The sequence below is a fragment of the Lonchura striata genome, chromosome 3, assembly GCF_050655825.1.
Source record: "Lonchura striata isolate lonStrDom1 chromosome 3, ASM5065582v1, whole genome shotgun sequence".
In the NCBI taxonomy this organism is placed as follows: domain Eukaryota; kingdom Metazoa; phylum Chordata; class Aves; order Passeriformes; family Estrildidae; genus Lonchura; species Lonchura striata.
Window position 1 is genome coordinate 104964574 of NC_140705.1, and position 12699 is coordinate 104977272.

The 12699-nt window shown below is 42.3% G+C and overlaps 1 protein-coding gene across 49 annotated transcripts in view; it reads right to left on the bottom strand.

Moving 5' to 3' along the window:
* The window catches only part of ESRRG (estrogen related receptor gamma), a 371594-nt gene that overhangs the window by 279838 nt on the left and 79057 nt on the right, over nucleotides 1–12699 (bottom strand). For 5 of the 49 annotated variants that reach the window (XM_085577118.1, XM_085577120.1, XM_085577122.1 and 2 more), the window contains one exon: nucleotides 1–12699. This exon is cut by the window's right edge and continues 36034 nt beyond it. The exons of the other annotated variants lie outside the window; for them this stretch is intronic. In XM_085577118.1, the coding sequence (XP_085433244.1) occupies nucleotides 1–6 (6 nt within the window). In that variant the 5' untranslated portion in view covers nucleotides 7–12699. 49 annotated transcript variants of the gene reach the window in all.

A 12699-nucleotide genomic window follows, 5' to 3' on the forward strand; every position in this document is an offset into this window, starting at 1 on the left:
CTGCATTAGGAGTCTGACAGGTATAGGGAGCTCTTCTCACACTCTCAGCAGGTGGCCCAGACTTGAGCAGACTGAAGTGGATACTGGTTCACTTGAGTACACAGGGCTGCAAGTAGGTAAAATTCATCTGCTTGCTGAAACTGTCCCTGCTACAGAACAACACCTTCCAGAGGCAGACAGGCTTTCAGTTATCATTAACCGAGGCAGGCATTCAGGGTCAACTGCAGCCAGGTATGAATCAGCACCACCAGGCTTTTAAAGTAGGTGTTAAACCCAGGTGAAACTCATTCTCCCCATTCCCCAGGTGAAACCACTGTTTTACCCTTGTCTGCTGGGTGGGCTTCTGCCAAAGACATGGTGAAAGGGATGACTGCAACTGGGAAAGACTGGATATACCTTCCCCCATGGGAACAAGGGCATGAGGGATAGCTCACTTTGTATTTTCCAGCAAGGCCAGTGGGTTTTCTCCCCTGTGTAGGTGTTGTGTGTTTGTTCCATGCCCAGGAGATGGAACAATTAAGACGTGCTCAATACCCTTCTGCCACCCACTCAGTGTAACACCTTAGTCATCAAATTGTCCTATTGTGCTGCTCAATACTTTCTATAACAGTAGGAATATGAGAGTATGTCCAAAGATAGCAATGAACACACAAGGTAATTATTTTTAAGCTTGCTAATCACAATCAATAGTTTCTTAGCAAAAACTGATGAGCTGGAGTTGGCTCCTATTTTTAACCAATAAGAGATGCAGTCAGGACTTGAATTACACCATCGGGCAAGTCTCCAAACTCCTAATGACTGCCAGCCAGGAGAAGGATGGGTCCTTGGTGGGTCTTACTCCCTTCCCGAGCACGGTATCAAAGCATTTTTTTTCCCTAGACTATGAAGCCAGAAGTGGGTTGTAACTGCTGGATGACTTCACCAAAAACACCACAAAAGAATCTAACTCCATACATCAAAAAGGAGTTATACAATTCTTAGAAAGCCTGAGGATGTTTACTTGAAGAGTTTGAAGTTTTGTAGCTGTCATATAAAAGATAAAATCCTCGCAGAACAGCGCCATGTGCCTTCCAGGGGTGTACAATTAGGAACAGATGAATACAAGTTGAAGACTCATTAGAAACCTCACACCCACTCCCTATTTTGGTAGGATTTTCCTTAAAATAATATTTCTAATGTTTTGCTATCCCTTGACTTTTTTTTTTTTTTTGTAATTTCCAAAGCCCTAAATTACTTTGTTGCTTTTGGAAAATTTCTCAATTCTCTGCCACTCTCAGGAAGGTGTTATTCCCCCCCCACCCCCGAAAAAAAAAAAAAGGAACCTAAAATCATTCCCAACATTCAGTACTGCAGCAATAATTCCCTCTTGGAAGAAGGAACATGTTTTCGTTTGTTTTGTTTCTTCTCTCCACTGATTAAAAGCAACAATGAGTCCAAAGGAATAGTACAATACCATCAAGTGTAATTGTTGCCTCTCACAACAAATGTGAAGGGGATCAGAAAACACACCCACCCTTGATTACTGGGAAAATATCAGGGATAAAATATATCAGCAGGGGCAAGTAATTCTGTTCATCAGTTTACACAGACCAGCACCAGCTCTCATTCATTAACTGGATGGAATTACAGCAGTTTGGGGGTAGCAGAATTACACAAGGAATTAACACTCCCTTCATTTTCCTGTTGCAATCCCTCTAGTTTGGGATATTTTAAACTTTGGTTCTGGTGTCTGCTGCTGGATGAAAATGGCTGAGTGATGAGGGACAGCAGCCCAGTGGTACAAGGAACACGGCTTGGTCATGCCATCATTTCCAGACATCTAAAATGACCAATGCTCTCCGTGCTAGAAAGAGTGACACTGCTGTCTGTACTCAATGGAGGTTTTTCAAGCCTCCTCCCAAACATTATATGTCAGTGTTTATTAAAGATAACTAATGCCCTAACACTTTATTTACTTCTGTTTACTGCTATTTTAGCAAGAGTCACCAGAGAGTAGCTATGCTTCTGGTCCACCAGGGTTCTTTAATCACTGTTAGTAGGTAAAATCATGTGTGACAACTAATCCAAAAAGCAGATTATATTTATTTTGGCTACAGTGGCTTGCAATTCGTTAAAATCAACAAAGCCTTTTCATTAGCCCCCTGCTGATGTCCTAAAACCAGATATTTCAAGGGTCTCAAAGCACAGAGCTACACACGTGCACTAAAGCTGGGACTGACAGACTTGCCATTGCCATACTTACTGTAAAATCTTTTTAAAAACAACAGCAAACTTCTTTTTTTATTTCATAAGAGGGCTTAATTTATGATCTCAAATTCCAAAATTAAAATCTTAAAGGCAGGACTTCTTAAATTTCAAGACATACAAGTGAATCAACAATAAATAATTACTTGTGCGTTGTAAAAAAAAAAAGCTGTCATAACACTGTAAGGAGTGAAATAACAGGTTCAGCAAGTCTAAATATTAGCCTACATGCTTGCTGAGCCCCTTGCACCCTGGAACCACATTTGAATAACTGAATTTCTAGTTAACAGTGTGATCTTGCAATTCTCATTCTTTGTGACATCATGATCTCTGGCCATGATTTCCTGATGGCAGTGCCTCAAACCCATGATCATGAAAACATATTCTCAAAATCACAGAGGATCAGAATAGATCCACACAAAAGTTACAGGGTTCCATCTCTTCTCCAACTTTACTACTCTTCAAACAGTGCCAGGAAGTTCACAAACCCAGAAGCAGCCTTACCATAACCACCAAGGGCCAGCATTCAAACAAAATAGGAAATCAGTGCATTAGAAGGCCACATAATTGATTTATACATATATATGAACACACTGATTTACATCAATGAAGCTTTTCCTCTCTTGTTATGAATTTACCAAGTGACATACACACTTTTGGTCACTACCCTTACACCCCCTTTTGGACAAGTGACTTAAACAACACCCTTGCCACTCTGGAAAAACCCACTCCTGGCCTGCTTCCTACCATGCAGACATATTTATTTGCCACAGCTGGATGTAGATGTGGATCTGCTTTGAAAATTTTCATGTGTACTGCTGAAGTAGAGTCCTTGTTTGTCCCCCTAAGCACAATCTTGAACACTGTCAAGGCCGATTATTAAACATCACTTCACACCAACCCTTTCCAAATCCACAGATCTCCAGTGGTTTAGAGGGAAGCCGAGAGCAGTCCTTTAGTGCGAGAACCATTCCTAAACATCCAAACCAGCACAGTGCCAGGCTGCCCCTGAGACAGGAGGGTCACTTCATCTCCCTCAGTGCCACTGTCCTCCAGCTGGCTGCAGCCCCTCCAAATTCACACGCTGAACACAACAAGCTGGCTGCTGAAGCAGCGAATAAAATCCAGAACTAGAAGGAAAACCGAGATACAAAGCTTTTCTCCAGTGGCTAATCAGAGTTCTGTCCACAGGGAATACTGAGCCCCATCTGATATACAACTTACTGTTTTGGCTCTCCATAATTAAAACTATTGTTGCCATGGCAATACAAAGGCTGCTGAAAATACAGGCACGGCTCACGTCATGCCTCTTTGGTGATACAATTTGCTGTCCCAGCCTGGCTTGTGCCAGGATGGAACAAAACGTGACTCAGAAATAGTTGACTGGACGAGGTTTGTTATTTAGGAATCAGATGTTGTGTGAGCTGTGAGACCACTTTCTCAGGCTCCCTAATATGACCACAATCCTGTTAAAGTCAATAGCAGTTTTAAAGATAATTTCAAAGAGAAGAGTTCTGATCCTGCACTATGAAATTTCTCAAAGCACTATAAGAAAGAATTTTTTTAAAAGTATAGAGAATGATAAAGAGCCAGTCAGAAGGATTAATAAACATATTCTTAAAAGTAGATACAAAATTCAAATGCAAAAACCTGATTATAGGTTCAATACCACAAACACCCCTGGTTTTGTTAGCATTTGTTTATTAATCTGAAACTGTGATCTCCACTGAGCATGTTTTAATCAAGCAGAACTTACAGGTCACTCAATGACCTCTGAACAGCAGCAAGTAATCTCTGATTGAGGAAATATCATCAAACACAACTCTTTCTATAGATACACACCTACATAGGCATAACACACAGAGACACCAACAGGTTTTTTATAGGATAGGACAACAATTTTAGTTTGTCATTTCTTAAGTGGAAATCTCTTATAGGATTCCTGAGGTGCAGAAGAGTTTACTCATGTGGGAAACTTACAGGTGCCAACTGTGACTTTTAAGCAGCTGCATGGGAATATTTGCTACAGCAAAAAGGTAAGTTGCAGAGACTTATGTAAAAATCTCAATGATGCCAATGTATGTCAACAACAGTCAGAGTTTTGTTTCTTTCTGGAATGGAAAGCTTCATATCTGGCCCAAGCACAAACCAAGAGAGATGGCTGTGGGCTGGAAGATGAACCAGAGAGGGGTGAGATCCAGGAGAGCCACACAAGCAAGGAGGCAGGCACTTCTTATATCACATGGATTACTATGGCTCTTGTGTTTCTGCAAAGCAAAATACTTTCTATTATACAAATCCCAGCGTGAAGCTTGTGTGCAAACACTTCAGCTGCCACGTGGCCCCTGTAAGATCAATTGTAGATAAGGGGATGGATCATGGAATGTCTCTGGGAACATGAAAGTTAAGCAGCAAGAGAGAGTAGGGAGTGTAGAACAAGGGAGTTCAGCAATGGCATCTAGGGAGAGGGTCTGGGAACATCTGCTTCAGAGAATAGACACCACATGGACACTCTCTTCTCAGACAGCAGCAAAAGAAATCTGGGTGGCTCCCTGAGGAACAGATGCAGCATCAAAGTCCAAACAGGACAGTCCAGGGCATGCCTTAAAGGCAGAGGGTAACTGGAGTCATGACAGTGTAGGTGTATGTAACAGCAATACAAAAATTCAAAACCTAATGCCTTACCCCACACTGTTTTCCCCAAAGAAAGTGGAGGGGTAAAACAAAAAGGCATCACAGCACTTGGACACATCACTTTATACACTTGTGGATAGAGCTCAGATACTCTAGGTATTAGAACATGAAAAAATTCTATAAAAAACAGATGAGGCTATGGAAAGAGAATGGGAGGAAAAACTAATGGGCCAGAAGAACAATAAACTGGCAGATGGGAGGTCCCAGCTCAAGAATTTGAAGGAATGGAGGGATGTATTCTTGGAAGAGGAAGGGTACATCAGGTAGCTGACATATTGAGTTTCCAGGAAAGAGGAGAGAGTATTAATGACAGTGCAGCTGACGGTTTCAGCAGCTACCAACGAAATGATTTGCCCTTCTTTTTCAGCTGAAGAGGTGACAGTGTGGATATGGCAGCTGATTTACATACATCATCATAACTTCCATAGGAATATCAGATTTCTTTATAAGGACTTGTAGTACCAGCTTTGCAGGTCAGTGTCAATGTCTAACAGAGCCACTGGAGACAAAGGGGAAGATTCAGAGAGGCACTGAGGTGCCTGAAAGAGGTCTTAACCTGAATTTAATTGCCTAATTATAAAAAGATTCCAAAATCCCCCGCTTCAGTAACTGCAAATGCATTGGGGCTAACGTTTATGACCACGAAGACCAGTGGAAATCAATTCCTGCTATCCTGGCAGCCGTGTGCCTATCACCTCTCTAAGCTCACTCCACTGAGATCCAGATCCAGGTCTCTCGACACTGCCTGTGTCCTGATGGTGAGCTTGGGCTTTTCTGATCACATGCCAAGAGTGCCCTCTTTCCTCAGCCCTGCTTTCTGCCAGAGCCTCTCCAATACGAAATACCCAAGTTCTGCCATAACAGCACACTGGCTTCTGTGCCAGGTGTCTGTCATGAACCAGCCAGCTGCACAGGCACAATCTCTGCTTTGGTTCAACCCACAGCAAAAAGGTTTGGGTCTTTTTTAGGGATTACCACACACTAAGCTGAAGCACATAAGGTGACCAAAGGAATAACTGAATATTGCCTCGGAGTTTCATTTCGGTTTGGGTGATGTTAGCACACCAAACACAAAACTATTTGCAGGATTGGGCCCTGGGCCCAATCATTGATCAGCATGAGGAACAAGGAACAAGCACCAAGAAAGCTCCAGAACAGCAGTTTCCAAGCTTAAGCCAGGTTTAGTAATGTATCAAGGCTTTAGAACATATAAAACAATTAAGGAACCAGCATGGTGTTTGATATTCTTTCCAGTCTGACTTTAATATGTTCTCACCATTTGCAGATGTCCCGTCTATTTATGACATCCTTTATGGCATGTAGATTTTGTTACAACAAAAATTCAGGTTGTGGATTTTTGCCAGTGGCAAGCTGATGCTGCTCAGAGCAGCATTAAAATGCTATCATGCTGTTAGATTAAGCAACCTATTTTTTCTACTAGCACAGATTGTACTTTAGTTTCGCCCTCACACCTACCAAATCGCTGTTTCTTGCAACATTTCCCTTTGAAGGTAGTTGCCAATCTCCAAACCAATGCTAATTTCACCAAATGAAAGAGAAGTTTGTAAAGGAGTACAGTAAAAGCAGGAGCTGGACCTCTTTGCAAGTCCTTTGCTATTTCCAAAATAATACTAGAAAAAAAACCAAAGCAGTAAAGAAAAAAACAGTGAGTCGTATTTCTTCTCTACTTTGAAGCAGGACTCCTACCAGGTGACTCACAAGATATTGCCACATGTGTTAATATGAAACAGGTTTTATAGAAAAAGTAGCTATGGTATGTACCCTGTACATATACCTGGTTCTAAACCTGCTGATGTAACAACAACTAATGATTTAACACTTTTTCTCCCTTTGCTCCTATCTTTTAAGCTTATTTAGAAAATCCCTCATCCCTTGCCTCTTCTTTGCCAACCGTCCAATTCAGGGCATTTTCATCTGTAGTTCTTCAAAGGGAATAGTCCATGATGGGGACAGTGAGACCAGGAACAGGTACAGTCCAATGCAGACTCAGGCATTTCAGCTAGGGCACTTCCAGGACTTTAAATAGAAATAGTAAATAGGCTGGAGAAATGATAAAAAAAAGAAAAAACCCGCAGAAAGGGACCAAACTACATGAAACCAGTCACATCGATTAGCTGATTAGTTTGCCAGTGAGTGATTAGTCAGAAAGACTGGAATTAGTCAGTGAAGCCCTGTCTCCCATGAATAAAATGTGGGGAGGACACCCTTTCCCACCCTCGGTGACAGATGATATCTGTTTTCTCCTTCGAGTTAGAATTTAAGAGCCACTGAAGCTCAGCAAGAGTATATTCTGGCTCAAATGAGCTGAAAATTGCATTCAATTTGAATTTCAAAACGAGAGGAGAAGGAGGAATGGGGGGGAGAGGGAGGGAGCGAGCTCAGCAGGACCCATCACGCCAGGTCCCTCTTGCAGCAGGTCCAGCTGCACCCGGGCAGGTTGCGGAGCTGAAATGCAGGGCATGATGCAAAGGAAAGAGCATTGCTGGACAACAGCCCAGTTCCAGTTTAAAAATAAACGTTTTGCTGTCAGGATCAAAGCAAACTCTGCTTTTATGTATATTACAAGCTGTATGTTCAGAAGAAAAAGATTCTTCTGGTTACTTGAGGGGAGAGAGGCATTGGGAAGGTAAAGCTGGCCAGAGGGAAGGGTGGGTACCCAGTTTTCCCGCTGGAAAAACCTCAGTAATTCAGACTGATCTGAAAGTACTTGCCATCCCCTTGTACAGAGCATATCTACTGAATGCATGCACTGAATTTTCTTTAACGTAAGGTTCATTTAAGGTTACATTTTTTAGCGTGGGGTAACATTTAATTTATGTCTTTGTGGGTGAAGGGATTATTTCCCCTTCCCTTTGTGCATTAAATTTACAGTTATATCTGATGACACTGAAAGAAATGGAGTTACGCCTGCAACCCAAATATATCCTGTAATTTGATGGCATGATAGCTGTTGGTCTCTTTAATGCAACTGATAATGTCCAATATTCAATATAAAAATGATAACATACCAAATCAAGAGATACTTCAGCAAATTTCTTACCAACTTCAGTGTGCAATTTGACCCAAGGGTCTGGAGTAGCAATAAAATAATTACAATTAATCATGAGAAATAATTAATAACTTAAGGATTAAAATGTGTCCGTTTATACATTTAGGATCAGCATTTTCAATGTACCCTTGAGAGGCTTTTAGCTTCCCTTCCTAAACAGAATGCTTGCAGTAGCATTTAGAACTGGAGAGTTCAGCTATCAGAAACTGGCTACTAATTTGGCTCATGGTATTTTTAATATAGCATTAGGCTCACAGATAGAAGGGTCCCTATTACACCAATAACCCACTCATATCCTCTGATGCAGCTGATATTTTGAAGCACAATGTTTTTATCACAAGTTTTTCCTCTTTTTTCCAACTAAGTATTTTTTGGATTGATAAATCAGTAAATTGCCAGCTTTACACATGTAGATGATGTGAGTCAGGATCCAAATCCAAAAGGGAAAAAAAAAACCAAACATGAGGTCAATTTTCCTGGCCATTGCATTAAATAAAAGCTCCCAGGCAACAGAGTCAAGCACACACTATTAGATATACTCTGGTATGCTGTGCCTTCAGCAAGGCTTAGATTTCCCTCTATGGCTAAAGACTGTATTAACACCCAAAGTGAGCTTGTGTGCTGGTTTTAAGCTCTTCCCATCACCAGAGTAATTCTTAACCTGTTCTTTTGGATGATAAAGAGACAATTGGAACATTTCTAAATCCTGTCTGCAAACTTTGCACCAAACAGAAGTTTCCAAATACTGCAGGCACTTGAATAAAAATGTGTAAGCACTCACAACCACTTGAAAAAGACCCTACATCTCCTTGTGCACCACACTGGTCAGAGGAACTACTCAGAGTACACTGAGTACAGTGCACTTTGTAGATATCAAAATATGCAATCACATGCCTCACTCCAGAAGGCATTTTTGGATATTATTGTTTCAAGTTTCATTCTTGCATTGCCTTCTTTCTGCCTTGATTGTAACACCACAGAAATACTGATCTCCCATCTCCATTTTCCCCCCTTATACTGGTTTCCCTAAATACATACCCCAGAGGTTCATTTCTGGAGGGAAAGAGGAGAAATACATGGACCTGTCTCCATCACTCTGTTTCTGAAAGAAAGCTTTCTCTGTAAATCAGATTATCGGCCATGCTTACCTTACAATGCTTGCTTTACAATGCTTACTTTACTGGAGATGATACTCACTTTACAGGAGGAAGAACAATAAATATACAAAATACATGGCACATTCCTGACAGATCAATCTTCATACCGGAGCTTCCAGATCTAACACTACTAATTAGAAACAATAAGAGTATTTTCCTGATGACAGCACTGCACTAAGCAGCACCATGGCTTCCAGAGCAGAGCCAAGCCACGTCCAGTCCGCTCTGGTCCATCTGCACCTACTCATGTGGACATGCCCCTGATGGTGCTCTGCTCTTCCAGCTGGGAAGGCCCTGCCTGATCCCGCTATGGCTGCTGGCGCTCAAACTGCTCCGCGGCCGGAGCGCCATTAGCGGGCAGCGAGGAATGCCGGGCCAGCGTGGGTGACAACCGTGGCATTAGAGGAAATACTTGGCAATTTCTCCAAGGTATTGGACACTAGAGTAGTTTAGCTGAATAGCATGCATGCCCACGTAAGGCTGCAAGGTCAAGAAGACCTTATGTTATTTACTAGGAGAGTGCTGGTTTCGTGCACTAAAATATTGTATCAAGATGTGACGTGCAGGAGGACTTGCCTGCTTAGAAAAAAAAAAAAAATTGAAGTTCCCTATTTTGTTTTCTATCAGTCCCTTTTATAGTTAAACATCACTTATTCAACACTGCACAATTAACATTATGAAACATGGACATATCTCACAAAGAAAACCTAAGAGGGATAACAATTTCACACAGAAGCCATCTTCTGAAACTTTTCTTCAGTCCTTTAACTCACTGCTATCAAAACTGGGGAGGCATGAAGCCATGTGGACAGCAAATCAGAGTATGAATGCAAACTCACTAGATGTGAACTCTGCCACTGTTTTCTCCTCTGCATTATTTTACGCCAAAAATGTTTTTACTGCAGCAAAATTTGGTGTAAGAACATTCTGCATCTCAAAGCCAAGACAAAAAAAAAGTAGAAAAAAGTGGCTGGGTTTTCTTGTTGTTAATTTGAACCATACTGATTTTTGAATAATTGAAAAGGTAAATTATAAAGGGTGTACCTTTTTAGATGACATCACAGACCTTTGGCAAATCCATGCTGTCCAGGGAAATGACTTATTATTTGGAAACAACATTACTCTCAGAGATGGCATGCCAAAACCTGCAAACAACCACCACTGTGGAAAACACTGCCCCAGGGGTGCCCTGAGAAGAGCACATCCCACAGCCAAGAGGAGTTGAATACATGCAAGTCTCCCCAGTGCCTCTCTTGGTACGGATTCCAACCTCAACCTGTTAAGGTCCATCCCTGGTTGTCATGGCACAAGGTTGCTGATGATTTATTAAGAGCTCTTAGCTCCATCAGACAGTTTACAATTAACAGCTTCTCTTTTTCTTAAATATAAATAAATACATAAATGAAATCAGAGCTGCTAAGTGCTGGGTGTACCCAAATGACATCATAGGCAACTGCCAGTCACCCAGGCTGCAAAAATAAATAAGGGATGGGGGCTGGGGGAGCAGAGGGGAGGCAGGGTATTTACTCAATCAGTACCTATTTTTGAATTTCCTTCAAGCTGGCTTGGACCAAGAGCCATCAATTATTTAAAAGAAGTAACATGATGCTTCCTTTGTTGAGGCAAATCTGCAAGCAGACCCCAAGAGAGAATAAAAAATGAATTAGGCAGAATTTATTAGTGCGCTTGAAGAAAACAGATTCAGCTATCAGAGCTGACTGTGCTTTTAAAAATAGTGTATTTCTGCCCATGAACAACAGTTTCTGTCTTTTTCCTTTACCCCAATAGATCCTCAATAATCTCACCTCTCCCCTCTCCTTACACTTTCTTTTTTCTTTTTCACGAGGGCACAACACTGAAAGAGGCATCAATCATTCCTTAAACTTCTTCCTTCTTTTCTGACTTGACTTGATGTATTGTCTTCATTTAAATTACAAATATACTAATCTAAAACACTGTTTACCAAGCAGCATATTAAATGAAAGATGCAAGAAATTGCATCACTCACATTTTAAAAATGACTTTAGACTCAGGGACACATAAAAACAATGAGACAGGATGATCTGCCCTGGTTGCTGTATTTCAATCCTAGCCAGGATGAGGCCGAATGAGATTTGGTTCCATTAGTTTTCTGCTCAGGACACCGCTAACCCCAGTCAAACACACCCTGCCAAAACCAGTACAAAACCTCCTTGGCACATGTTAGTTGGGGTTTCTGCAACGCTCCAGGGATGAGTAGAGCTGATGAGACCGAGGTCTCAGTCCCTGGGTCTGCACCTGGTCAGGCTTATAGACTTCACAGCTGAGAGAGTCCCTCCAGGGCTGCGAGCAGGGTCTGGCCATGCCGGAGGCTGCGGCACGGACAGAAAGTGAGCGGAGGCTGATTGCAACCCGAGTGACAGCACTCAACTGCAGGAGCTGTAACAGCAAAGGGAACACTTGCAGGAGAAAAAAAAAAAAAAAAAAAAGCACTGCCTTCATTCAAACGTTCCCTGCCTCATCCTTCACACCAGGGAAACGATGCATTTAGATCATTTTGGGTGACCTTTTGTGGCGTCCAGCAGCTGGAGAGGGCAAATGCCGCTTTACAAAAACACGGAGCTCTCTTGCGCGTGATCACAGCGAGGTGGAGAGGCTCAGCCTCCTCCCAGGGCTGGGGCTCCATCCTCGAGACCTCAGGTGGTCTCCAGCAGCTGGGGGCCTCAGCTGAGGTCCCCTTGCTCACCCCTCTTCTCCTTGGAGGAGCCAGAGTCAAGGTTCTGGCACTCCCCCCAGCCTGTGGAGAGTGCAGGGAAGTCATGATCGGCAGGGATGAGCCTTAGGAATTAGGTTTTAGGCTGGCTCCTTCTCCCCCTGCTCCAACCCCAAAACAAAACAAATGTCATCACTTACTAGTTCGTCTGCTGGCAGGGTGTGATTAAAAGTGTGCTCAGTCCAAAATCCAAGCAAGTTTGGTAAGAACCGTAACATGGCCTCAAGGAGCATTTTCTCATGTCAAAGAAATCACTGGAACATTATTTATCAGCATGAGCCTGAGAGAAACTACAAACCTTTGGAAACGGGGACCATTACTGGCCAGGTATGTTTGTGTTTCCTCAGATCTGCTCAGAGAGGGACCTTTTCACACGTATGGTCTAATGTCAGCATAATGTGGATCATCAATCATAGACTCAGATTAGTTTGGGTTGGAAGGGACATTTGAAAGTCATCAAGTCCAACCCCTCCGCAATGAGCAGGGACATCTTCAACCAGATCAAGTTGCTCACAGCCCTATCCCATCTGACCTTGAATGTTTTCAGGGATGGGGCATCTACCACCTTTCTGGGCAACTTGTGTTTTACCACTCGCAACAGTGTTTTACCACCCACATCACAAAAACTTTATTCTTTGTATCTCATCTAAATAGCCCTTCTTTTAGTTTTAAGCCATTGCTCCTTATCCTATCACACCCTACCCTGCTAAAAGGTTTGTCTATCTTTCTTAAAGGCCTCCTTTAGTACTGACATGTGCTGGAAGATCTCCCTGGAGCTTCCT